The sequence below is a fragment of the Felis catus genome, chromosome C2 (genome assembly GCF_018350175.1).
Source record: "Felis catus isolate Fca126 chromosome C2, F.catus_Fca126_mat1.0, whole genome shotgun sequence".
Taxonomy (NCBI): domain Eukaryota; kingdom Metazoa; phylum Chordata; class Mammalia; order Carnivora; family Felidae; genus Felis; species Felis catus.
The window spans coordinates 145,143,522-145,170,989 of NC_058376.1; the positions used below are offsets into that span (position 1 = coordinate 145,143,522).

Consider the following 27,468-nt stretch of genomic DNA (forward strand, 5'->3'; position numbering starts at 1 on the left):
CGGATTCTCAAAAACATGAAGGTTGATTAAACTAGAAAAGTCGATATATGTAGCTTCTCTGTTTTGGAGGCAGATGATATAATAGTTAAGCACTGCACCCATTTTAAGAATCCCATATTCAGTTCCCTCCCTTTCACAAATTATGTGATTTTGATCAAATTACTGATTTCGTAGACTGTACTTTCTATATCTACAAAATAGTAGTAGATACTCTCAGCCATGATCTCTTTGATTTAGTTAACTATAGAGTTAGAGTTGTAGTGGTGTAGAAAATGCAGTGGTAGCTGAAATGTCAGGATTATGATGACAGAATCTATTCAGTTCATTATTGGACAGCTTCATGCCAGTCTGGCTGACTTTAACCACAAGCATGGAAGTGACTGGTGGGAATTATCTCAGACCCCTTCATCTAAGTATATTCTAGTTCCTAGTATGACCTGTTAATAGGTTGGCTCCTATTGGAATGATTTTCAAAGCTATCAGTGGTATTGCTTTCATAATGAAATTAATTCTGTAAATTTCTAGAGGACCCTCAATTCATCCTTGGTCAAAACATCTGGGGGAAAGAAAAGAGGCAAAGACATTTCTAGTACAATGACATTATCAACACTAGAATATTAATAAATAACCACCAAAATACTGCAAGGAGTTAATGACCTAATAAGAGGGGATTATAAATGCAAAAGAAACAGTGGTGAGGGGGAACCTAGTTTATTACTCCATGGGATATTTACTATTTGTCATATATTCTCACACTTGCTTAGGAACACAGAATTACAAGAAAACTTGCCAAATATTTTGTGACATGGCTGAAATCTTGAACATGAAAATGAGTAGTTAGTAAACTTGTTGCTTAAATTTGCATTATAATTTCTCCATGTTAGTATGATTATTGAGAAGCATCCTTCATTGAATCCTAAAGAAAGACAGGCTTTTAGAAGCCATCTTCTTTGGTTCTATCATTTGTGCCTCAGGAAACAGGCTTAAAGAGATTGAATTTCATTCTCCATATTAACCACCTTTTAAAAAACGAAACCTAAACTAGGTCTTCTGCAAGAGATGATAGGATAATGAATATGCTTATATGTATTTCTGGTAGAAACTTCATTGTTGTATGAAGTACCATTGGATTACCTGTATCATTCATTTGTTTATAGCAAACATTTATTGAGCTCCTATTACATATGGTGGCAGGTATTGAGAATTCAAAATTCAGTCTTTAGTCTCAACTCACACTATATATTTTTAGTAACAAAAAAAATCCTATTTATCTTAGGAGCACTGCTAAAAACTCTTAATCTTTCAATATAACCCTCTCCCAAATCCTGAAAGGGAAGTATTACAATTCTCATTTTTACAGATGAAAAAAAAAAAAAAAACAGTTTGGAGAAGTTGTGTTGAACTGCTCAGTGTTACAACGCTAGGTGAGTGCCAGAGCTGGATGTAAGCCCTGTTCAAGCTGGGGCCAAGGTCTGTGCTTTTCTCTAGCAATCCACAGTGTGATTTACTTTGATCACAATCACATACAACCCCCTTTCAGCCACCTATGACAGGCTGACAGGTTTATTTTTGAAGGCTCAACCCAGTGATTACGTAGGGAAGCACATTCTCAAGTTATAAAGAAGAACTGGTGAAAAGTGATCATCCAGGTGTGAAATGGGAGTACAGTGCTTGTTTTCTTGGTTTATTCCTGCTCAATTGTGTGTGCACCGACGTTCTTTAAGGTATTTTAAGCGTCTTCATTGGGCTATAATAACGTGGAATTTCTCTTTCTCTCTCTCTTTGTCAGGTATGGAAAAATTGTATCCACAAAGGCAATTCTGGACAAAAACACAAATCAGTGCAAAGGTATGTGTAAGGACATCTATACCCTGGGCTCTTGCCTAGCCTGTTCCATTGATGTCTCCTTTAAGGCAGAAGTCCAGACACCAGCTGCACAATGATCACGATGTACAGAATATGGCAAACCTCTTTAATAATGCCAAGGCTTTGATGAGTCGTATTTCTAGTAACATTGTTCATTAATTTTTTTCATTAACAAACAAAATGAAAATCACAAATCAGAACAAGTATCAAATTGCTTCAGCGTAAAACTAAATTACCTCTTAACAACTTGGGGTTGTCTGATTTGAATGATATCATCAGTGATGCAAATTGATTTCCTATATAAAAATGAGGAACTCTGGGGAGAACTTCCCCATGCAAAGCACGTTTTAATTTATCTGTTCCTTAAAGCTTTAGTGACATTGGTTGACTAGGAATGAATTTACTGATGGGCCCATTGTGTCTAAGCTTCTGCTGTCAGCATCTCTCGGGATCTGAGTTGGTATCTTATTAAGGCTTTTTTTCCCCCCTGCAAACATTTCTGAAGTTATTTGACTATATCTGTGACTCATGTCTCCTCATGTCTGGGAATCCCATACTCTTTCATGAGTTGCATTTTATATTATTTGTGAAATCTGTATGGTCTCTCTCGCATGACTCAGTTCTTACTAGGAAATTGGAATGCTTCTTGTAACATATGTTATTTGTTGTTCCTGTAATCCAGTCTTTCTTATAATACCAGAAGTATGGTAGAGCCACGATCATTCTAAACACTGCCCCTATTTCACATACAGATATAATGTGCATGTGTTTTAGAAATAGGCACTCATACACTCAAGATATTTCCCAGCCTATCTGGGTGACAGTATTCAGGTTCTATTCAGCAATTAAAAAACAAACAAACAGCATTCCACGTCTCCCGTAAAGTCACAGATGTGCTAGGTGCTTAGGTACTACAAGACAAAAAATAGTAAGATATGGTTTCTGTCATCTAATAGTTCAATTTGAAAAGGAAACCAACAAGAAAATGAAGAAACGAATCGTAACATACTTATTAGAGTCAGCGTATCAGCCTAAAGTACCTGAAAGTATAACGGAGGTATCTATAATGGAGATATACATACAAAACTGTGAGGGGAGGAGGTGGAGATTCCTTTTGGGGGAATAAAGTTTATAAAGGCAAGTCAGAATGGATGGGCATGGGAAAGGTCTGTGTTTGAAAGAAAGAGTTTCAGAATGTAGTTGAGCAGACCCACATAACTAGAATGGAAACTCCTAACACCCCTGTCCACATTTTCTTGTAACTACTTATTTAATTCTTTTTCCCTCATTCTCTGTCTCTTCCTCCGAGGAGACTTAAACTCAAGACAGGACCTGTGTAATCTAGAAAGTTTATCTTCAAAGTGAGGTGTTGTAGAGCAATGCTAAACTCTCAGCTGGGGATGCTAGAAGGAAATGTTAGAATATATCTCTCTTTGTTTTTAGATCAACTTTCTCTGTGTGGTGTAGAACGTATTAGTTAATTTTACAAATACATATGTTTTATGCATATAAGTATGTAAATTTTGGGTTTGCTGATACAAAATATTTTTATTCATTGTGATATGCATTTAAAAAGTAGTTTGGGGACTCCTGGTCTCATAATAAGCACTAATAAATACAGAAGGAGATGAAGGAGGGAGGGAAGTAGGGAGGAAAAGGGGAGAGAAAGGAAGGAAGGAAGAGGGGGACCATGGAACCACCTGGGAAGATCATTTAATAAAAGGGCAGCTAAAGATGACTTCATGGGAGGGCAGAAGGCTATTAGACCTTTTGCCTTGAGGGTGGTGTGAAAAAGGTGGAGTTAATATATGGTCATTATACATAATATGGATAGAAGTCTAAAGTTGCCTTTTCTGGCCTCAGCATTTGGAGCCTGTGGGTTAACAGTAGGGATTCTGAATTACAACCTTCATCAATCACGTGGAGGTGGGTATCCTAAAAGTTAAGCACTCACGGTCAGAAAGATACTACTGTCACTTTCATGTTTAAGGAAAAATACTATTTTAATGGTATTCTGAGTCCTATTTAGAGTATTCCTTTCTGGCCCTTGAAATGGTCACCCGGACAAACTACATGCAGTTGGGAAGAGGCAGCAATTATATTTATGGAAAATTATTTATAGTTGTTAATGATAACGTGGGAGCACATTTCTGAGGTTGGGAGGAAGATGTGACGTCGTTGAGAAGCTCAAAGAACTGAATAAATGAGACGTTGAAACAACCATCTAAATATTTATTGAAATCGCCAAGAATTGAAGCAGGCATAGTTTGGGGGAAAGTAAACCAGAAGGTGTGAGCAATGATACTGGGCATCTGTAGACCATAGTGAAAATGAAGATTCACTGGTTATAAAATTTTGTGATGAAGGATTCTAAACTGGAGATGTAGGTAGGAGGGAAACCAGATGGCCATAGGAGCAAGGAGGACTCCTCACTATAGTCCACTGGGAGAAGAGGTATTAGAAGGAAAAAGAAAAGTCGAGAGGGCTACAAAGGAGCAGTGTCCTCAGGGTGAGTTAGGAAACAATTGGGAGCGTGCAAATGAAAGTAATGATAGCTTATATGCACTCAGGAAGCTGAGGTCATTTCATGCAGGCCATCCAGTGCTGCTTCCTGTGTGCCTGGTTCACCCGTCCTCATTGGTATTATCTAAAATTGGTAGAGTCTTTTTAAAAGGTCAGTGTTGAAAGAACAGTAAAGGGAATATTATTGATACTAGTAATTACTAGGAGACTGTTGTCCCACATATTGTATTCAAACAGATTTTTAAAGAATGTATAAATATGCATGTGCTTGGCCCTCTTTCATTCTCTATCTTGGGACAAATATAGGCAACCTCCCAATTCTAGCTTATGGAGCACATACAACTGATCCAAGCATTACAATGATAGGAAAGAAGACTTAAACTATGTCAGATTATGAACATATTGATTATAGGAAGTTACATGAATATGGAGGAATACAAAATAATGTGCAAAATATTTGAGACTAAGTATTCCTTATCTTTATGTCTGTGGGGAAGCCAGGGCCTGCTTTGAACACCGCCTCTCCACTTAGTAGCTGTGCCACCTGTGGTAAATGACTCAACTTTTCTGGGTGCCTCAATTCCCCATCTATAAAATGATGATAATAATAGGGCCTGAGTTGATGATTAAATGAGGTATACATGGATAGCACTCAACAATACCTGGTGTCAGCTGTGGTATGAAATACTAGACATAGTAAAAAAAAATGTCTTAAGGTGGTGGGAATATGGGTGATAGATTATTATTTTATGTTTCTCCAAATTTGTTGCCTTTTCAGGCAAAACAAAGAAAACAAACAAAAAACAACTCTTGGAAACAATGATCTGGTTTCAGTTATATATATTTGATAGTTCTTTTTGTGAATTACTAGTAGCCTACGACTATATGTTTCTTTGTTTTTTGTAAAATAATGTCAGATGATAATAGCAATGGATTGGGAGAGAATGCTATGGTTTTTGTTTTTGTTTTTGTTTTTCATAATGCGCAGAAATTGAGTTTCCTTGACCATGGCTTTCTCAAGGAAGGAGATGGAAAGGATGAGGTGGCTTTTTCAAACAAAATCACTAACAGCATGGAGCTTGTCATTAGAGAATGCAAATTGGATTTGGTCTTCTCTGAGACACTTCCTTCCGAATCATTTGCAACTTTGCCTCCAGACTAAGGCTATGCAATTAAAACCAAATATTAGGAAGACAGGATTTATTGATTTTTCCTTTTAAAGATATGATATGAGTTCAATTTTTCACGAGCTGTTACACAAGCAGCATATTTACATGCAAGTTAGTATTTAGTGGGGTGTGAGGAAGTAAATGCCCCAGTCTCCTTGGAGATGAAAAGAAAAAGCATCCAAATGAACCTTGATGTATTAGCCCAATGTTAGATGCTTACCCTATCTTAGTATCTGAAAGAAAGGCTTTTGTTCCCTACTTGTATCCCACTCACACCCTGAAGTTACAAACAGTAGGCAGGCCCAGAGAATCGTGCTTACTCTATTCCAGAAGGGGTCAAGGAGAACCCTTTCAACATAACCTCTCGTTTTCAAGATTGTTCTTTCTTGGGTGGTGGCTGTGGCAGCTTTCATTCTGTAAAATATGGCAACATAAAACACAACAGTCACCGTCAGGCCAAAATGACCAGAAATTGCTGAACAAAGCAGGCAACAGCTCCAGATGGAGAGTAATGAAAAGCAGACCACAGTTCATTCAGATACTCAAATGCAAGGACCAAATAAGAGCTATTGTACAAGTCACAGAGATTTGCAGGGCTTTGTTTGTTTGTTTATTTGTTTGTTTGTTCTTCTGTTTTCCTCCCTGTGTTTCCCTCCGGGTCAAGTATATTTGCTAATTTAAAAAGTCAGGGAAAATTAAATGAAGGAAGCCATTGAAAACATGGTGTAAATCTTCAGTGAATTTACTTGTCTCTGCCTTTTCCTGCTTTTTAAGTTTGGTTTCCTCTGAACCCCTCCCCACACCATTTTTCTGACAGGCTATGTGTTCAGAGCAGAGGGAATGAGTAATGGATATTCCATAGAAAGTTTCCAGGCCTAATAGCCATGGGATATAAGTGTAGTTAGCCTGTGCCAAGCACACCAACTTCTAAGAGTTTGAAATACTCCCTTCTGCCTTTGTTGTCACAAGCTGGTTGAATTATGTTTATGGAAGCTTATGTTGCCTTTAACATTTCATTGGGCCCTTAAAATCAAAGTTGAAGACAAGTATCTAAAAGTTCTGAACTCACCCATGGAGGACATCATTCATTCTTTATTAAATGGAATCATAAATTGTTATTTCTTGTGTAAGAAAAATAATTCTGCATGCTCTGCTAATTTTATAGAGAGGGATAGAACCGTCTTAAATGGTTTCAAGGAGGGGTGTGAATGAATCCATTTGGCAGTTCTAGATTCATGGCTGTGTTACACATTAAAAAAAAAACACATTTCTATGTAACTGAGTATAAGGCCATATTCTTGGACAGATTTGGAAATATTCAATTTATTTATCATTTACTTTACTTCCTTATTCACTGACAGGGAGTTTTTATATAGCAAGTGAGGGAAGTATGGATTTCTGTATTAAATCCGATGAACCTGGAGGAAGGAGGAGATATTATATATTGTCATATTTTTGTGTAAAGTCATTGTAGGGTGTGAGGCGGCCTCTGCCTATGGACATGCACCTGGGTAGAAGGTATATGTGTAAATGGAACTATTTGCTTTCCAGAAAATAGCATACCTACCCTGGGCTTGTCCACATAGAAACAAAGCAAGTAAAGGAAGAAACTAAACACTATGGAAAGTCTCATTTCTAGTACCTGTTATCTCCACAAATCAGTGCAAACTAAAATAAATGTTCTGTGAAATGTATGAGACTAAGGAATTACATTTTGAGAGGAATAGGCACCTCCCCTAGGTGGGCTCACAGTCTACTGAGCAGGAAGCCCATGAAGCAAAATGACTTGAAAAACACATTTATTCAATTTTCAAATAATAGGATTAGGTTACAAAAAAAAAAAAAGACAAAATCATCTGTATTTAGACAACTGCATTTCCCTTTGGAAAATGAAATGTGTGATATTTCCCTGAGCTTCTTTTGTGAAGTTTAATTTATTCCAGTATTAATTTTACTACCAATCACAGGTAATCAATATATAAGCATATATTGGCATTGACAATATATATAAACATTCATTTGGTATTGATGTTGACTTTTATTTTCATTTCAGAAAAGGTTGGTTTGTGTAGAAACTTTACTAACTTCAGTCAGTACCTCAAGTTTACTTAGAATCACCCTGTAGGTACGTTTTACGTGACATTTTCGCCCTGGACGTCTTTTGAGAAAATCCCCATTTTTATAGTGTTACAGCCATAGTTTGGAAAGAATAACGTCTTTGAAGGTAAATGTTCTCCATTTGTTGTCTCTAGCTCATGTAGACAACAAAACTAAAGATGTTTTCTCCTATTAAAAATAATCCTTCCAATCCTGTCATTTTCAATTCAACAGATTAAGTATTTTAGAGAATTCTTCTTATTATTATTATTATTATTATTATTATTATTATTATTATTGTTATTCTGTGTAAGAAGTCTTTGAAATAATGTAAAGCAAAATATATACTTATCTTATATTTGGGAGTCATACAACTACACGTTTCTTCAAAGGTCTTTTATAGCTGTCTATTTACTCAGCATTTGCTTGTAATCACTGTTAATATACATAGTAGGCAAAAGAAAAACTATCCACAGATACTAAATACAGTGGGTAATCCTGCTGTTTTAAGTATAAAATTATTTTTGGCAGCATTTAATACTATAACCTACTTTCCTAATTCTTTGCACATGCAGAAGTTACATTATTGGCAAAAAAAAAATTAACATTTTTTTGTGAAGTTTAAAATGGCTTCAATGTAAAATGGTGCAGTCCTATTGCTTCCTCCCATAGCCTGAACATGACTTTTACTAATCCATACTTTTTACCTTAACAGAAATCCTTTTGTTCAGATATTCTATTTGCTTTCCTGCTTCTGTGTTTCATTCCCTATGTTTAGAAATCGACTTTTGTTAATAACATAAAATACTCTCTTTTTTTACCTCTGCTAGTCTGTGTCAGTTATTTCTTCCTCAGTGAACCTTCTCAAGAAGTTCTCAGCAGACTCCCTCCTACATAAACACTTTACAATACTATCACCTCTAAGCAAAATCTGGAGTCAAAGATCTTATGCAATCCAATCACTCTTGTTTTTACAATTATAGTCTAGATTATAAAACTCCTCAGGGTTCTCACAGGACTTATTTTCTGTCGCTAAGTTATTGAGGAAATAGTACAGTTCAGAGTAGTTACTTAGATTCCAGAGACTTTCTCTTTGAGAGCCTTTGATGTTGCATCAATGGAAAGAATAAACGTGGAGGGGTATATGTTCTATAGTTCTGAAAGAATAAAAAAACAGGGGTACCAAAGGCATACCCATACACAAATTTCCTAGAGTTACTCTTTAAAAGTAAGCATTTTAACTGAGAATATTTATTTTATGAGGTGGAATTATCCCTTATTTGAATTTCTGTTTTCATTCAATGATTTCCTAAGGATATGCAAAATAAAAAATGGTAATACATTTTAAATAATGTCCAAAATATAATCTATAATGGAAAATATATGTGTTTGTCCAGTTTATTAAAATAAATGTAAGCTTGTAATACCCTATAAATAAATATCCTTTCAAATATAGGATTTCAAAATACATAGGTCTTCCAAAAGAAACCCCACTTAGTTCTTGAGGGATTTTCCAAATGAGGTATATACTGAGAAAATCTCCCAAGTAGTAATTTTAGTTCTCATGGACAAGTTACGTAACATTTCTAAACATCCGTTTCCTCAGTTGTCAAATGAAGTTACCTTACAATGAAAAAATATTTTTCACAGTTATGTGGAACCATGTTTGTAATGTATCTGGTACATCAGGTAAGTTTTCTTGTGGCCTTGGACTTGGATTTCTTCTCATTGGAACCATACTGTCTAGAGCTGCTACATATCTTACATAATTTAATGTAATTCTGAGTACCTTTAAAATGTTCAAGGAATGTGTATTTTGTGAATTAACACATATTTATTGAGCCTGGCTTTGTTCATAGTAGAAAGTGTAAGTACTTAAAGGATGTTTCTTTCATACATTTTGGTAGTAGCTATATGATAGTCCTTAGGATTTTTCAAGGCCTACAAACCTTATGTCTTTGAGGACAAACACATTCTGACACAGTAGCAGGTGGTGGAATTCATTCTGAGTTGAATAGGTTCTGAAAAAGAAACCTGAAAAAAATAGGTTCTTTATTTACCCTTTTTGTTATGTTGTTCACTCCATCATGTGACAAATTCAGAGGTAAAAAGAAAAAAAAACCTAAAGATCCTTGCTTTCTTAGTTTTGAAATCACAGTGAAGGAATATTTAATTTAGGGTAAGGTCAATCATCATCCGATTTGATCCTTGTCACTGTTCTTATTGACTCATTGGTTATTCATGTTGCTATTAAAATAGCTATTTTTTTCTCTCTCCTTTAGTAAAGAAATGAGAACCCTGGGGTATGAAAGAGAAAAACTTATGCATATGGCTAAAAAAAAATCCTAGAACTCTAAAAACGCAAATTGAATTTGAAAGGTGAATGTATCATTTATTACGGTTCTGCGAGTGGCTCTAAGTCAGCTCAAATGTCTCTTTATCTGTAAAATGTTGGTGATACAATGTCTCTATTTCATATGATCATTTTAAACACTGGCGTCTTTTCCTCCTGCACTGTGAGAATGAGAGAAAAGGCCGGGTCTGCATTTAATTTGAACTGCTTCTCTTAGGAAAAGGGCAGCTCATTTTAATTACTGGACATCCAGGTAGACCTATTGGCCATTCAGCTTATGTCAGCCCTTTGGAAGAAACCTGTGTTCACCAAGCATCTTTGGAATACCTCCCTATGATACTGACAAAGATATAGTTTCTCTCAAGAAGAAATAATAAGATGTTGCTGATATCACAGCTGTTTACATTCTCCGGGCTTGTCCACTATGTGAAAAGCAGGAGCTGAAACAGAAGATTTGAGGGAAGCAATGTTAAAGAACATACTGAGCTTTGGGCTTAAGGACGATGTGGAAAATAACCACATTTGAGACTGTACCGAAGTTGCGTGATAAAATTCCAAGAGAAACATACTCTGAGGCACCTTGGAATTTATGTCTTTGGGGTACTTCTATTACAATAGATAAGTGAAGTGGAAAGTATACCTTATCATTGAAGGAATGAATGAAAGGAAAAATGTTTTTCTCAAAAAGAGAATTTTGTGAGGTGAATTTAGAGGCTTTTTAAAACAATACTATTAAAAAGTTTCTCAAGGGATTTCATGAGGTATTTTTGAGTGACAAGGGGTTAAGGATCGGAAAATCTTTAATTTCATATATCACATTTAAAGAAATTATGGCTAATTCTGTATATTTTCATTAAAAACAGATGATGAAATCGCTACTGATTTGACTAGAGGAAACTTTTTCAATTTTATTTATTATTTTTTTTTAAAATATTAATTTTTGAGGTGCGGGAGGGGCAGAGAGAGAGGGAGACCAAGGATTCAAAGTAGGCTCTGTGCTGACAGCAGAGAGCCTGACCCGGGGCTCAAACTCATGAATCGTGAGATCAGGAGCTGAGCCAAAGTTAGACGCTTAACTGACTGAGCCATCCAGGTGCCCTTAATTTTATTTTTCAAAATAAAAAGTGTATATATTCATTTGACACTATGATGATTTGACCTATATGTAGTAAACCAATTACTATGTCAAGCTAATTAACATATCATCCACCTCCTCACATAGTAATTTTGTGTGTGTGTGAAGAGATCACCTGAAGTCTACTTACAAATTTTCCAATATTCAGTACTGTATTAACTATGATCATTATGCTGTACATTAGATCTCTAGACATGTTCTTCCTACACAGCAGCCGCTTTGTACCCCTAGACAAACATCTCCCATTTCCCCCAATGTTTTGTCTCTGATAATCGCTCTCTGCCCCTAAATATTTGGCATTTTTAGATTCCTCTTACTAGTGAGATCATTGTTTTCTTTGCTTTTTCTTTGTGTGGCTAGCTTATTTCATTTAGCATCATGTCCTCCAGATTCATCTATGTTGTTACAAATGGCAAGATGTCTTCTATTTTTAAGGCTGAATAATATTCCATTGTATTTCTATACTACAATTTCTTTATTCATTTGTTGATGAACACTTAAGGTATTTTTCATATTTTGGCTATTGTGAATAATGCCACAATGAACATGGGTTGCAGTTGTCTCTTTGAGGTACTGGTTTCATAACCTTTGGACACACACCCAGAAGAGGGATTGCTAGATCATACAATGGCTCTGTTTTTAGTTTTTGAAGAACCTCCACGCTACTTTTCGTAATGGCTGTACTAAATTACATTTCCCCCCAAAACATATAGGGGTTCCTTTTATCTAGATCCTCATCAGCATTCATTATATCTTATCTTTTTGATACAGCCGCTCTGACAGGTGTGAGGTGATATCTCTTTGTGGTTTTGGCTTGTATTTCTGTGATGGTTAGTGATGCTGAGCATTTTTTCATATACTTGTTGACCATTTGTGTGTCTTCTTTGGAAAAAAAATTTCGGATCCTTTGCCCATTTTGTAATAGGGTTCTTTGTGTGTTTGTTTCTGAGTTTGTTATATATTTGGACTATTAACCCCTTATCAGATAAATGGTTTGCAAATTTTTTCCTGACTAAAGAGAAACTTAAGAAGCCAAAATTTCTCGTATGAAAGTCTATTTCAACATCTAATCATTGTTTTGAATCAAATGAGAATAACTCCAGGTGAAATGGATGTACACTCATACATGTTATTATATATTAATGTATTTACTTATATATTTATTATATATACGTAGTTACACATGCATGTCCTTACATCTGTGTGTTTGTGTGTGTAGAGACGGAGGCAAAAAAATATTTAAGAGATGCTTACATCCCTGAGAGAATGTTAAAAACCATTATCTAAAGATTTGCCATAAAGTGTAAATTTAATAAAATGTAATTTCACTAAAAGAAGCTTGAAGTGAAATCACTATACTGGTATGTAACTAAGCCTCCACTATGTTACATAAACCAAAGAAGTCCTAGGGAAGCTGTTATGCTTTAGATAGTGGTCAGGTTCTTTGTGGTTTTTCTCTACTGTGGGAGGATAATGTAAGACAAGTCATACTGAGTTAGCTTTGCATATGCAGTTATCAAATAAAAGGTTTGATATCAAGTTCAAGCATTGATAAAGTATGTGTAGACTTGAAATCTGTGTAAAAAATAACATTTATACTTTGCATCATTGTATTGCCACCAATTGTGAACTATTCATGTCAACTATTAATACAACTAAATATTTTTTAACGTTTATTTATTTATTATGAGAGAGAGAGAGAGAGAGAGAGAGAGAGAGCGAGAGCAAGTGAGCGCACAAGCAGGGAAGGAACAGAGAGAAGGAGAAACGGAATCCCAAGCAGGCTTCATGCCATCAGCACAGAGCCTGATGTTGGACTCAAACTCACAAGATCTCTGAGCTGAGATCGAGAGTCAGTTGTTGAACCAACTGAGCCACCCAGGCACCCGTATTACAACTGGATATATCTTATTTATATTCCATGTCATTTCGTTCAGCCTATCATTCTTCTATGTCTTCCCCAAGTTTCTAGACAAGAGCCAATTCTTCCACCCTGTTCTTGTTAAGGAAATTTTCTTTAAAGTATACAGAGTATAGCTTTCCAGATAAGGTGATTTCAGTTTACAAGGGACCTTTTGTAGACAATAAAAAAACCAGTGTGGTACATGAGCTGGGAGAAATACATACCTGTGGAAAACCAGAACATAGTTTATCATTCTGGGGAGGAAGCCTTTTAGTACCTCTGTTACACTGTAGTCTTTTGTAGCATCAAAGGCTATCAGGCCTATCAGCCTTTGGCCACTTTTTAATCTTTCCCATCTGAATTCCCTTAAGCAATGGAAGTAAACTCCTCAACCTATTTCCCACCAACCTAGTGACCAACCAATCAATCATTGAACCAAATAAACACACCAAAGAACCAAGACAAAGCAAAACAAAGCAAAAAAAAAGCATTCTAAAAGTAAGGGTCAGGAATGGTGTCTTTGATTTGTTTGCCCAGGAGAAAAGACCTGCTTACTTACCACAGTGAGCTGGGGGGATGAGTTGATGACGAGCTTTAGGGTCCTCAGAAATATGGTAAGCAGTGGTTATGGGGGCAGAAGATCTATGTATACTAATATGCTGTGCAACTCAGACTGGGTCAAATGGTAGTTGAGCATGCTGGAGTCTGTAAGTCTCTTTGAACATTCCTATCATTCATTGAAAGAGTAAATTTGTCTAAAGGAATGTTTAGCTATGACGCTGCTTAAGAATATTTAGATGTGAATCCTTTCTTACATTTAGTAGAAGCTAAAGCACTGTTAATTGTCTTAAAACCAGCTCCCCTCACTCACTCATGTGCCTGTTGGGGCCCCTGAAGGCATGCACATTCTTCAACTTTCAACAGCTTATGCCTCCTTGCATGGGTATCAAATAACTCCAAGAATTATTGCTGTGCCCGTTGAGCTGATGAGAAAGCACACCTGGAGATACTGAAGAACTTTCCCAACGTTCTACAGCCTCGAAATACAAGTTGGTCAAAGTCTAGCCCTCCATTATTTGCTCTCCCTACTTTAAAATAATCCCCTTAAGTAAGACTCCAGTACATGGTCCTGGATGTTATCAATGACAGGTAGACACAGGGACAATGTTTTGATTTCGTGTAAAGGTGGACAGTTTGAAAAAAAACGAAAACAAAACACACAACACCTTTTACCCATCCAGTTCGATCCCACTGTAAACAGTATTGACTGGGGGCTCTTGCTCTGTTTTGTCACTTACTAACAATAGCTATAAAAGAGTGTGCAGACCATGCCTTGAAAGCACGGGTGTCTTTTGAAAATAGTTTGATCTTTTTTTTCATTCCATTTTTTTTTTTTTTATTTTGAGTATGGCTTTCTGTTAACTTCAATTTTGCACTTAAGTTATATTGACAAATGTCTAGCCTTTTTACCTGTGTTAACTTTCAAGTGAGCAGCAGTTTAATCAGTTTTAAGTGGGAAAAGATCACAGGATCATGGGCGGTGGTAGGAAGACAAAGTGTGGTTGATAATCCCCCTTCCTCGCGGGGTTCAGAATGAGCCGTGTGCTTCCTTGAGGAGCCTGTGTGGTAGAGTTTCACAGCAAATGCTCTCTTTCATCATATTTAAGTTCTGTTTGGCTTGCCTCCTGTGTTTGCTCATGAGGATAAGGTTAAGACCTCTGAAGAGGCTACTCCATCCCAATTACTTACGCAGCCTCCCCTCTTTCCTTTAAATAGTTTGCACTTAGCTGTGGACAGTGTTTTGGGGTCATTATCTCCTTGATGGATGAACCCAGGGACAAACAACTAATTTCTTATTTGGATTCTAAAAGGTTGATCAAAAAGGCTTTGAATGTTTTGCATTTATCCACAAACCAGATCTTGCTGCAAAACACACACATGCCTGTGTCAGTTTTTCCTCTTTCAGTCTGGTTTTTCTCAAAAGGTTCTTCCCCCAGCCACATAGTTTTCTATTGTCCCAAGTTGCCTTAAAGCTTCTGACTCCAACCCAAAGGTTGCCTGCTCTTTCATTCCCTTGTGTTTTAAAGAAACTTGAAGCATCTGTGTTTAGTTTCATGAACAGCACTATTTAGGCACATGCTTTACTCCCTTGACTTCACTCTAGAATCCCTTGCCCAAGTGTTGACTTGGAATTGTTACAATGTTTAGACTCTGACTCCCATTTCTTTCTTGCCTAGTCCCTGAGAATTATGTGTCTCAGGCGTGATGTTCTACTTCCAGATGCTGATCTTACGACTAAGTCCTCATTACTGGGACCATTGAGAGAATTATTTTACTTCTCCAGCAGCGTCATCTGCATTTGGTCTGTTTTCATTGATGGGATTTTTGTAGGATGTAGTGTAACAGCAAGGCAGCCATTTTATATTTGTAATCAAAATCAAGTGACCCTTAGGACACGAGTATGTTTTGTTGGATTTCTTTTCAATCTGAAGTTTGTTATCAGTAGGCGGCTATGAATTCCTTATGCAGTGGAAACTAGAACATCCTTTAGGGCTTGGCATCCATGTTCCTCCATGGTTACTACTTGCTTTGACATTGCCAGCTCCTTGAATTTTTTGGACAAACAATGGGAAAGACACGTAAAGCTTTCTCATTGAGATTTAACTCAAGAGGCAAAACGTTACCTGAAGCTCTGTGTGTGGCAAATGGTTTCATCTGGGCTTTGTTCTCTAAACAATTTGTAGATGGTTGTGTTCAGAATTCCCAGCCCTCATTAGCCGACTGCACACATGTGGAAACACAGAGGCTATGACCTTCAGATACACTCCAGAAGTACAAACTTGGTCTCTAAGTTTAGAGAGGAAATGCTTCCCTCTCTTTAGCCAGAAACTAGACTGATGTTTTATCCAGGCCACACATACGTCGGCGCTGTCCCAGCCAGCAGGGAAAAAAATGACCTCCTGGGTAATATGTGCGTCACTAAGACTTACTGTGTCCTTGGTTCAGGGAGCAGAAGCCCACTTAAAGTGCACAGAACCTTAGGATCTTTTTAAGCCATAGAACACGAACCCAAACAAAGTGGAAGTTATTGATAATTGGTGAAATTATTGATCATTTGCCCATGAGAATTCAACCAAGAAAAAAAATTAATTTAGAGGGGCAGTGGAGATGCCTCTTTTTTATTAGATTCATTTAAAAGCAAACGTGTGTTTTTTTTTATGACTACATTTCAAGAGTCACTAACCTTCCCAACCCTTTGAGCAAACAAACTTAATCGTATCATTTTTTTTATCAAAGAAATACTATTTTGAGCGTGCAGTATGATGTTAATTGGGAAAAAGAAAAGTAGAAAAATCTATGTATGCTCTGGTAACAATTAGGTCAAAACATGATGTCTGACCACTACTGAAGATATTTTTGCTTGATAGATATAATTATTGGTGCATTTATGTCTTCTCTGGACTGTGACTTTCTCAAGGGAGTAAACATACTTCACTATATCTACAAAACCAAAGCCTAGCAAATCATAAGGGCTAGTTAGTATTTCTCAATTAATCCATTAAAGGATAACAAAATCAATCAATAAATAAAAGTAAACTACAAAATTGTATTAAATATCTGAACAGAATTCTATAAAAACAGTGCATTCAGAAAGCTAAGGACTTGAAGGAATCATGGAACTATGATTATAGATTATATATGATTATATATTGATTTCTGAATCCCCATATATAAAGAGGAATTGTGCTGTCTACAAAAATGAGCAGTGTGAGCATAATTTAACAGTATTGAAATGCAAAAGAAAAAAACACTCATTTATTTAAAAATGAGAAAACTTAAAGATGTACATCTTCACTAAAATTCAGTCACGTGTGTCAATTTTGAGGTCTGAATCATTTGCAATGAGATGACAAACTGACAAAACTTCTAATTACTTATCATAGAATAAAGGCCTTTTATGATCTGGCCTGTCCTCTAGTCTCTAACACAAAGGCTAGTATGGTTTTTGGATGATGTGAGCCCTGTACAACTCTGGGACTGCTGGAACATTCACATTGTAGTCCTTGTGGGCAGAACTCCTGTAGATGTACAGTGACCAACCCATGTGGCCACACTGATGGCCCCGGTCAATTCTCACCTCTTTCTACATGTCCAGCCGTACCGGTTTACATGCCCCATGTAAAGGCACTGAGGCACCTATTCCCTTTGCTTGAAACATCCTCTACCACCACCCCTCCCCCATCTAATAATACAGCCTGGCATTTATTGAGCACGTACATGTGCAGAAATTATGCTAAGAGCTTTAGAAGCATTATGGCAGTGTTATTTCAAACTGTTATAATTATCTCCCCATTTTATAGACATGAGAGACGAGAAAGTTGTCTCAGTCCCCACAACTATAAAATAGCAAATAGGGGATATGAATTCAGGTTTGCTTTGTTCTAGAGCCTGGCCACTTAATGTCTCGTATGTCCTCCTTCTCCTGTGCCATTTCTGTGCTCTTCCTTGACTTGTAAGACTGAGCTGATAAACACTTAGTCTTCAGAGCCGTCTTCCTGCCCCCACCCCTGCCCAAGCTGACTCAAGTATTCTTTCTCCATATCCCTTAATAACACTTTTTGTTCTCCAAAACATTCCAGCCAGCACTTAACAAACTGGATATGACCAGTGATTTTTCTTTTTCATGTTCCTTTTAGGTCATGGGCCTATCAAGAGCAAGAATTATATACTTCCTGGGGTGCCTGGGTGGCTCAGTCAGTTAAGCATCCGACTCTGTCTCAGGTCATGATCTTGCAGTTGGGGGGTTCAAGCCCCTCGTTGGGCTCTGTGCTGATGGCCTGGAGCCTAGAGCCTGCTTCGGATTCTGTGTCCCTCTCTCTGCCCCATGCCCCCCCTCCCCTGAGAAATAAACATTTTAAAAAAATTATATACTTCTTCAGGGAAAAAAAATAAAGGGGTGCCTGGGTGGTTCAGTCAATTAAGCATCTGACTCTTGATTTTGACTTAGGTCACGATCTCATGGTCGTGAGATGAGTGTGGAGCTTGCTTGGGATTCTCCCCCTCCCCCCACTCTTGTGGGTGCCTGTGCTCTTTCTCTCTTAAAAAAAAAGGGAAAACATGGGGCGCCTGGGTGGCGCAGTCGGTTAAGCGTCCGACTTCAGCCAGGTCACGATCTCACGGTCCGTGAGTTCGAGCCCCGCATCAGGCTCTGGGCTGATGGCTCGGAGCCTGGAGCCTGCTTCTGATTCTGTGTCTCCCTCTCTCTCTGCCCCTCCCCCATTCATGCTCTGTCTCTCTCTATCCCAAAAATAAATAAAAAAAAAAAAAAAGTTGAAAAAAAAATTAAAAAAAAAAAAAAGGAAAACAATTAAAGACTGTATCTTGTTCATTCCTGGTTCACTTATGCTTAGCACATGCTTGAAACCTGAAATAGTTATCCAGGGAATGTCTGGAAGAATAAAATAACGAATGGCTTAACCACATCTTAGGTTCTCACTACATGGATGTAGTCCCAAGAAAGCATCATGTATGTGATTTGGGTTGTGATTAGAAACTGGGACAAATTGTAGCCATTTATCAAACAGCTGCAGTAAGCAGGAGCTCTTGGTAAGAACATTTGGACTCGGTACTCTGGCAGATTCATCGCCTTTTTTCAGCAGTGCTTAATCACGTCCCTTACCTGGTTCAAACCTGTCTGTGACTTGTTATTCCATTCTCTATTAAGTCTGAATTCCTCAGTATGGGTTTAAAGAACCTCCATAATATGGATCAACCCAGAGTATTGTTGATTTTGTTTCAACAGTTACCTTTAATGCCAAGCAGGTCAGTGACTTTCTCTCCAATATATCATGCTTACACCACCCAGGGGTCTTTACTCAATCCATCCCCTCACCCCAGAACACCCTCTGTATTCTTTCCTGAAAAATTATTAGCAGACACCATGCATTTCTCTTGTTGTTTAGAACCACGAGACACTGAGCTCCCACTATGTTCCAGGATTTATTCTATGTATTTCATAAACATTTTATTAGGAAAAAAATTAGAGGTTCCTTTTGGTTAATGACAAAGGAGAAAGTCTTTCAAGAGAGACAGAGAGTTGATTAAAGTCAAAAATTGGTTTCTAAAAATAAGTTTGACTGTCAAATTTAACAGTGATTCAAATAATGCATTGTTGTGTGTGAACAGAAGACAGCAGAAAATTAGTTCTGTGCTTGGGTATTTTGCGTGACTGTCATATTTAGTGTTATGGCGTATGTGAAAAACAGTTTTTACTGAGAACTGGTGCCTCTGTGAGTCTCTGTGTTTGGTCTACTGACTATCCCATGTCAAAAGACTTTGACACTATATTTAGCCCAACACTTTGCTAATGTCTGCTGTTGGTTATAAAGGGAAACATGGAAAAGAGTTTGAATCGGTAGGCAAAAAAAAGTAGAAATTATGGGCCCTGCTCATAAGACCATCATATATAAAGAATAACACCCAGTTTGCCCTTACTTGGAGAATATTGCTCAATCATTTCACCATTTATAAGAATAATAACAAAATGGGATTTTCATATTATGACTTAAAAGTTGAGGGGTCCCACTGTGTCTTAAGAAAGAATAAAAACACATGTGTCACAAGACTAACTGAAAACAGAAATTTCATATCTGTTCATGTTCAGAGTCACTTTGCTGACACTGTGCTCCTGAGTTTGGAATTCCTTGGAGAGCAGAAGTTGGAAAGTAAAAGGTGAACTTTTCCAGTAACATTTGGTTTAAATTTATACGCAATTAAAATTCTTATGTTATGGTAGTAATATTTTTCTTTTTTCTTTTTTTTTTTTTTTTTTTTTTGGTTTCAGAAACATTGGATGTTTCTGATAGAGTTAGCAAAGCCTTCCCTTTTCATATAATTTGTAACTGTTCATTCAGATTGATTAAAAATAAAAGGCAAGAGAAAGAAGAAAATGGGAAAATCCACCTCATGGAAGGATTGTCTTCCCTATCTCTCCACAGATAGTCCTCAGGATTATTTAAGAAGTGGAGGACTGCTTTGCCATTGTTCTATTACGCTGGTTAATAAATAAATGTACCACATATGTCCAAGTTTGGGATATGAGCATTTGAGAAGGGTTGATAAAAGCAATTTATTCTTTAGCTGCAGTATGTGGTGGGTTGTAATAAGAAGAATTTTGATTCACCTGGCATTGCAGTTGGAATTAAATCATTATCTAGAGACTGTAATAATGCATGAGTCCTTCTTAAATTTAATCATTAAAATCTGTAAGCCTCTCCACAAATATTCCTGGAATAAGTAACCTCAACAGTCTTAAAACTTGAAGATTTGATCTCAAGATATAGATATACTTCTATTTATTTACGTTTCCACTTATATTTGTCCCAGGCTGCTGTAAAGTCCCTTTTCACCAAGAAACTGATCCAAAGAGTTGAGAATTAATACCAAGGACCTTGCCAGGAAAATAAAAACAAGAACAAAGTAAACCAAACAAAAGCAGTGGTGGGGACAGCTAGAATACTTCCTGTTCCTTGTAGATTGATCTTGGACAAACACCGTCTAATATTTCAAATTCTGTGGCATGTGAGCCATATTGTGGGTGCTGGGTCTCCAGCTTTGGCATTTAGAATACATATGTGTGTGTATATATTCACACACACACACACACACACACACACACACACACACACACACATACATGAGCAGAGGAGTATTCTGACAATCCATCTTTTCTTTATAATCTTTGCAGCAGTTCCAAAAGTCCTTAGCTGGAGGATATATTTGGAAAGTGCTGCTTTTCTGCTCTCAACACATTCAGGTAACCATTCCAAAGCTGCTAAGGTTCCACTTGAGAGGTAACTTGCTATTACCATTTGTGCTGTGTGTCATAAATGGGCCCTATTATTTTCACCGAGACCCCTCAGCAGCAGTTCCAAAGGAGCGACTCGAGATTTGATTATACAGGTCTCTCTCCTGAACACATCCTTTCACATTTGACATTTACACTGGTTGCGGATTTTTATGTAACTCATTAGAGAGCAGTCTGAACCTTAAAAAGGCGTTAGTCTTCCTAGAACCCTCTGGCAAAGCAAAGTCTTTTATTGAACTTAAATGTTTTGAGTTGAGACCTGTACTTGTCTGATTGGAAAGTGTTTCAGGGAACAGATTTTCTTATTTTTCTAAGCTAGGCTGCAGGAATTGAGCTGGAGATATCACTGACCGAAAGGATTTTTTTTTCCCTCAAAGAGCTAAGAACCAAAGGAAATGACTCCAATGTTTAAAATCCTTTTATTTCCTCTGTGGACGATATCTGTGCAGCTGAGACGAACCATTCCAGTTGGCCCCCACCCAGACTTTATGGGAACTGAGATTAGGAAGTTGTATGGTCAAAATAGTCATTGTACAAATTGCTTCCAGTCTAAAAACCTCAAAGTTCTTGACAAAGCCATGATTTCTTGCCACATTTTATTTTTTCACATGGGTGACTGACCTGGCATTCATTAATTACCCTGCCAGGATTTCTTTGGTTCTTCTAGTAACTTCTATATATTTTTCTTCCTTTTCTCTTGGGAGAAGGAGACGGAGTTTGTGAGAGAAGAGTGCAGGGTGCCTGTAAAACTTCTCTTTGTGACACCACTTGTTTTCCCCTTTTCATTGCCTTCCATTTGAAATAAAATCTCACAGTCAAGTGTATAAAAATGCTTTCTTCCTTTCCTAATTTCATTCCACACTTTTCTTCTTTCCTTGCTTTTCCATATTTGAGAAAAATAAAATGCTTGGATGTGGCTTCAAAATCCAACACCTGTAACTTTCTTTGACACAATCATGCTCTTTCCCTGGGGGGAAAAGAATGGTATTCATCATTCTAAAATGTTATATGCCCTCAGCTACCTTCCTTAGCCTTTAGGATTTTATTCATCTGTGTATTTCTGGTGCCTAACATGGTGCCCGCCATGTCTGGAAGCGCTAAATGATTGAATGAAGCAGGCAAGAATGGCAGCACGTCATAGTGGTGGGGTACACACGATAGGGAGGAGAGTGATTATCACACTCTTGAAAAATTCCAGGATTGTTCTCTGAATTAAAAACTGTTGAAAGAGTAGGAATAGACACAATTCTGTGTTCTACTACAAATGTTTTTCCCTGTATCGTATCTGCTTTGTGGGAAGTCCTGCAAGCTGGAGGCTCTGTTGCTGTGATTAACTTGATTCTATACCAACCTAAAGTCACTCATAGTTTTGTGGAGGTGGTTGCTCCTCTATCTTCCTGGTTTTCTTTTCAGAAGTCTTGGATTTGATGGGAGTGCGTAATAGTCTTCTAATTTAGCATATACAGCACATTAACACGAACCTTAGTGTCCTGAAGTTTACACCGAATGGGATTTATGCATAATACTTGTTCACTGTACAGTAATTTGATTTGATCCAACATTCGTCAAATACCTATTTTTGATAGAACCCATGTTTGGCACTAGGGATAAGAAATAGGGAAGGGGGGTGTGTGTGTGTGTGTGTGTGTGTGTGTGTGTGTGTGTGTGTCTCCACACACACACACATACTAAAACTATATTTGATTTTATATATAATATGTAAATATATATTTGCTTTCATATACACTATTGCCTTTATATGTAGTATTATATATATATATATATATAAACTAAAACCTTATTTTTATACATATAACTGAAAGATACCATGAGCTTAATATCTAATATTAATATCGAATGACAAGTGAGCACTTTATGCATGTCAAATCTTCTTCTAATGACTCCACATGTCTTAACTCGTTTAACCCTCCCAGCGACTCTGTGAGGTAGGTGTCAAGGTTACTGGCATTTCACAGATGAGGATACCCCTTGAGATCATTCAGTCTCTAACTTACAGAGCCTGTGTCATGTAGTGCCACAATGTATGCTTTTAACTGTTAAGTTTGGAAAAAGCACAGAGGAATGTTTCAGAGAGGAGGTGATACTTAAGCTTGACTCTAAAGGATGAATGGAACTTTATGTAGCAGAGATGGCAAGAAAAAAAGATTTACCTAGAAGAGGAGAGGGCATGACAGAGGCAGAAAGCTATAGACATGCATGGCATTTTCTGATGGCTTAAAAGTACAGGGCCTGCGTGTATGGGAACAGTAAGCCATACAGCCTGAAATGCAAGCTCAGGTGTTATTGTGAAGTTTCTTGAATAAAAGCCAGAGTAAAGAGCATATTCCAAAGCCAATGGGAATCCAGGAGAGATTCATAGGCAGACGAGAATAATGCAGTCGGAGCTATGTTTTGAAAAGTCAATTCTATCACGGGAAATTGGGAATGACAGAGGAGTAGGAAAGCGATGTGGGCGAAGAGGATGAACCCTTTACTTTGCATTCCTCTGTTAGCATAACAGCTAAAAATGCTGAGCAGTGACTGAAAGTATTTTTCCTTGTAGCATACAGAGACTGAAGGGAGGTAGTTAAGCCAATATGGCAACTCCATCATTTAGGGACTTAGAGCTCACCTGTCCTTAGTGTGTGCCTTTTATCTTCATGCCTTCTTCTGCCTGTGGTTTCAGATGGCTGCTCCAAGATAACGTTACATTTGCATTCCAGGCAGGAAGAATGCAAGGAGGCTAAGGGGCAAAAGACGAGTGGTAGTTGAATGTGGCCTTGTTCAAGAGTGTTCCACTTATATATCATTGGCCCTAAACTGTAACACAGTCATGAGTTCATGATACTCAGGTGAGGCTGGAAATTGCAGTTTTCATAGCTGGGCACATTGCCAACCATTACTAAAATAGAGTGCTGGTAGGAAGAGAATTCTGTCAAAGTAGATATTGCAGCTGTCTGTATGAGAGTTTAAGAGGACATGGACAGAGGGCTTTGCGAGTAGAAAAGGTAAAGTGGACACACAGGTTAAAAATGAGAATCGGGAAGACCTGGGCACCAATCAGATGAGGTGGGCTGGGAGAGGGCAGGGATCAATGAAGACTGTAGTTTTCGACTTTGGCAATTGGGTCGCTGATGGTGGTTTTAAATGAGATGGGGAATAAAGGCAAGTCATTTTGATGGACAAAATAATGCATCTGATTCAGGATATACTGAGTTTGGCATACCATTAGGACATCCTGTAAAAAAAAATGCTAAGTTGGTATAATAGACCTAAAGGTCAGAAGATGATAATATGAGGGTCAGGATCATCTAAACCACAGAAGCTGGTTAAATCACTGAAGGAAAAAATATGGGGTGGCACATTGCAGAAGACTAAGGAGAGGGAGTGTTTAAGGGCAAGCAGAAAACCCAGAAGACTGGACAGGGCAGGACGTCCTAAAAGGTAAAGGGGTAGCATTTTTAAAAAGAAACAGTTGATGGTGTTAAGTAACTTAACAAGACTCAAGACTACAGAGAAGACACCGGGTTAGCAATTAGATCACTGTTCATGTTCAGTAGTTGTTGAAAAACTGAACATACTGACACATGTACTTCTTACCTTTGTGTGTATGTTGATTTCATATTCTTGCTGGGACCAGCTGCATTAAGAGAAGAGGTTACACAGAAGTCAGAGCACTTCTAAAATCTACTAAAAACCAAAAATGGTATTTGAGGATAAGACACCTCAAGGGAACATTGACACATACCATGAGTAAAGCTCTCAGTGAAAACATTGAATCTTATGCTTTAGTTCTCGTTTCTCAGAATCCTTGTACATGGCCTAGTTTTGTTTTGTTTTGTTTTGTTTTGTTTTGTTTTAAATATCCATTCTTGTAGCTTTTGCAAAACTGTAACTTACAGAGCATCTGGGAGTAAGTAAAAGGGTAGGAAAAAAGCCTGTTGTACATTAGTAACAGTACGTTGCAGTGCCTACATTTTAAAAATAGTGCTTGCCTCTCTTCTCTCTCTGAGAACAGGGCTTTCATTCATGCACCCACAAGTGTATATTTGATGACCATTATGCATCTGACACTTACCAGGCATAGACCATTGGGTGAGGCTGGCTCCAACACTCTCAAGGACTCAGGCAGATTCCTTGTGGTTCATTTTGGAGAAATACTAAGGACATATCCAGGTTTCCTATGTGGACCCACTGCCACTTAGAAGTGAATTTTAAAAACAGAACAACTCTTTTATGAGTTGTCGTCGTGGTATTGGGCTGATGTCATAGATCTCCTAGACTGTCTAACTGCTGTGTCCATTCCTTAGTTTAGGCTATACATTAGCCAGTTCCATACATGAACACATACAAATAATGAAAATGCCTCAGGAAAAACACGAAAGGGTTCCATTGTTAATAAATGTGTACAGATATCTCTTCTTGACCTCTTCCATAGTAGAAGAAGGCCGTTATTAAAGATGCATCCTTAACAGAAGAAGATATGAAAACATTTATAGTTTTCAGGGTAAATTAGCAACTCTCTTTTCACCCTGGTGGGAAATGTCTAAATTTAAGTGACCATTTTCATCTTGTCGACACACTTCAACACTTGTGTTTGTTCATCTTTCAAAATTGGTAAGATTTGGTAAGCTTGTTCACAGTTTGCAATTTGTTGAAGGCTGGAGTCCACTTATCCACTGTGTATGATAAGGTGGGAAAGATGACATTTTAATTGTGTCTCGACAAATATTCAGTTTTCCTGTAAAGATTTTATTATGTTCACAAAAACAGCAGATAACAAATGGAAAATGATAGCGATACCTATGTTAGCAAGGCTGCTGAGGGACTGCAGTACAGAGATGGGAAGGGAACAGTGGGCTTACATATATGTCTGTGTCCCCCCACCCTCCCCCCCGCCAAATAATAGCCTGAACTGACTGCGTTTCAATAAAATTGTCACACCTCCCATTGATAGTTGCAATGTAAATTGGTACAATTCCTCTAGGAAGCAATTTGTCCATATGTTGCAAGGCCCCACAGATATTTTACCTTGGCCTTTACACTGCTGGGGACAAATCTTGGAACAGAAACTAATCCAAGAGAAGAAGTATTAGTATATGTGAGAAATGATGAGGGCGGAATCAGGGAGGGGCTATGTGAATAAAGAAGATTTAAGAGATTCAAGAAGTGTGAGGTAAGTTTGACCAAGTCCGGTGATGGCAAGGATGGGTAGAGGATAGGAAGGTAGAGAAGTGGGAGTCTAGAATGACCTCCAGGTTTCTGTCCTGGACACCTGTCTTGGCTCACTCGTTTTGAAGCAAAAGGAACAAAGAGAAGAACAATATTAGAAAGGCTCCCCAGTTTTGCATTGAGGGCTGTTGAATTTCAGAGATCTAGTGTCAGAGAAAAGATGTTGAGTAGGCAAAAATACACAGATTTTTTTGTGTTTTTTTTCAAATGTGTAGATGTGAAAGTCATAAGTGAATACTGGGAAGCAGCCTCCCCAAAAAAGAAATTTAAAGGAAAATTTTTTTTATGGAATGGAATACTAGCATACCGTAATGATGGTGAGGACATTTGCATCTTGGGAAAATTCTCATGATATAATATTAAGTAAAAAATGAGAATAAATGCATTTCTGCAATGATGATACTTACATGCACAAGGAAAGAGACTGGAGGAAGACAACAAAAAGGAAACTATTCTAATTTGAGTGGGCCGTAGGACGATGAGAACTTTTTCTTTGATTTGCTATGAACACTAATGTTACTTTTTTTTTATTTAAAAAAAAATTTTTTTACATTTATTTATTTTTGAGAAACAGAGTGAGACAAAGTGTGAGCAGGGGAGGGCCAGAGAGAGAAGGAGACACAGAATCTGAAGCAGGCTCCAGGCTCTGAGCTGTCAGCACAGAGCCCCATGCAGGGCTCGAACCACAAGATCATGACCCGAGCCGAAGTCAGGTATTCAACGAACTGAGCCACCTAGGTGACCACGAACACTATTGTTACTGTGTTTGTGCCACATAAATAATTTGAAAGCGCGTATACATGTTTAATCTAAGCACCACGATAGAATTCTGAAATTGAGGAATGTTCTTAGAAACTATTGATTTTTTAACCTTTTTATATAATAAAATATTAGATGAACATGTATCTGAAACAAATAAAAATGGAGTACCATAATTTGAAGACTTGGTGAAGAATCTATATGCCTCTTGCTTCCCAGCCCCTCAAGAACTTCTGTCACCCCTTAGGTAAGGGCCACAGTTTGAAAATGACTCAGTACTCTGTCATTCTCCTCCGATGAGCGTGTGAATCAACAGAACTCCAGTCTGGTTCGACTGTCAGGCTGGCTGTTTTTTGGCTGCTTGAATCCTATCTGCCGATTTCCTCCTTTGCTCTCAAACTTCCTGTCAACTAGATCAGATAGGGTAGCTTGGACGGCTGAAATCTCAAACTGGCACCCAAATTTTTCCTCCAAAATACGTTCAAATTGCTGTATTGATATTATAATGGAAGTTTTACAATGGCATTGTAAAGTATGGTCGTTGTTTTTATCTCAGGATAACTT

At 37.6% G+C, this 27,468-nt stretch overlaps 1 protein-coding gene across 13 annotated transcripts in view; it reads left to right on the forward strand.

The window, feature by feature from the left end:
• RBMS3 (RNA binding motif single stranded interacting protein 3) overlaps window positions 1-27,468 on the forward strand; it is a 1,326,374-nt gene that overhangs the window by 811,822 nt on the left and 487,084 nt on the right. For all 13 annotated transcript variants that reach the window (XM_023260643.2, XM_023260644.2, XM_023260642.2 and 10 more), the window contains one exon: window positions 1,790-1,848. In XM_023260643.2, coding sequence (XP_023116411.2) covers window positions 1,790-1,848 — 59 coding nt within the window. The remainder of the gene's footprint in view (window positions 1-1,789; window positions 1,849-27,468) is intronic.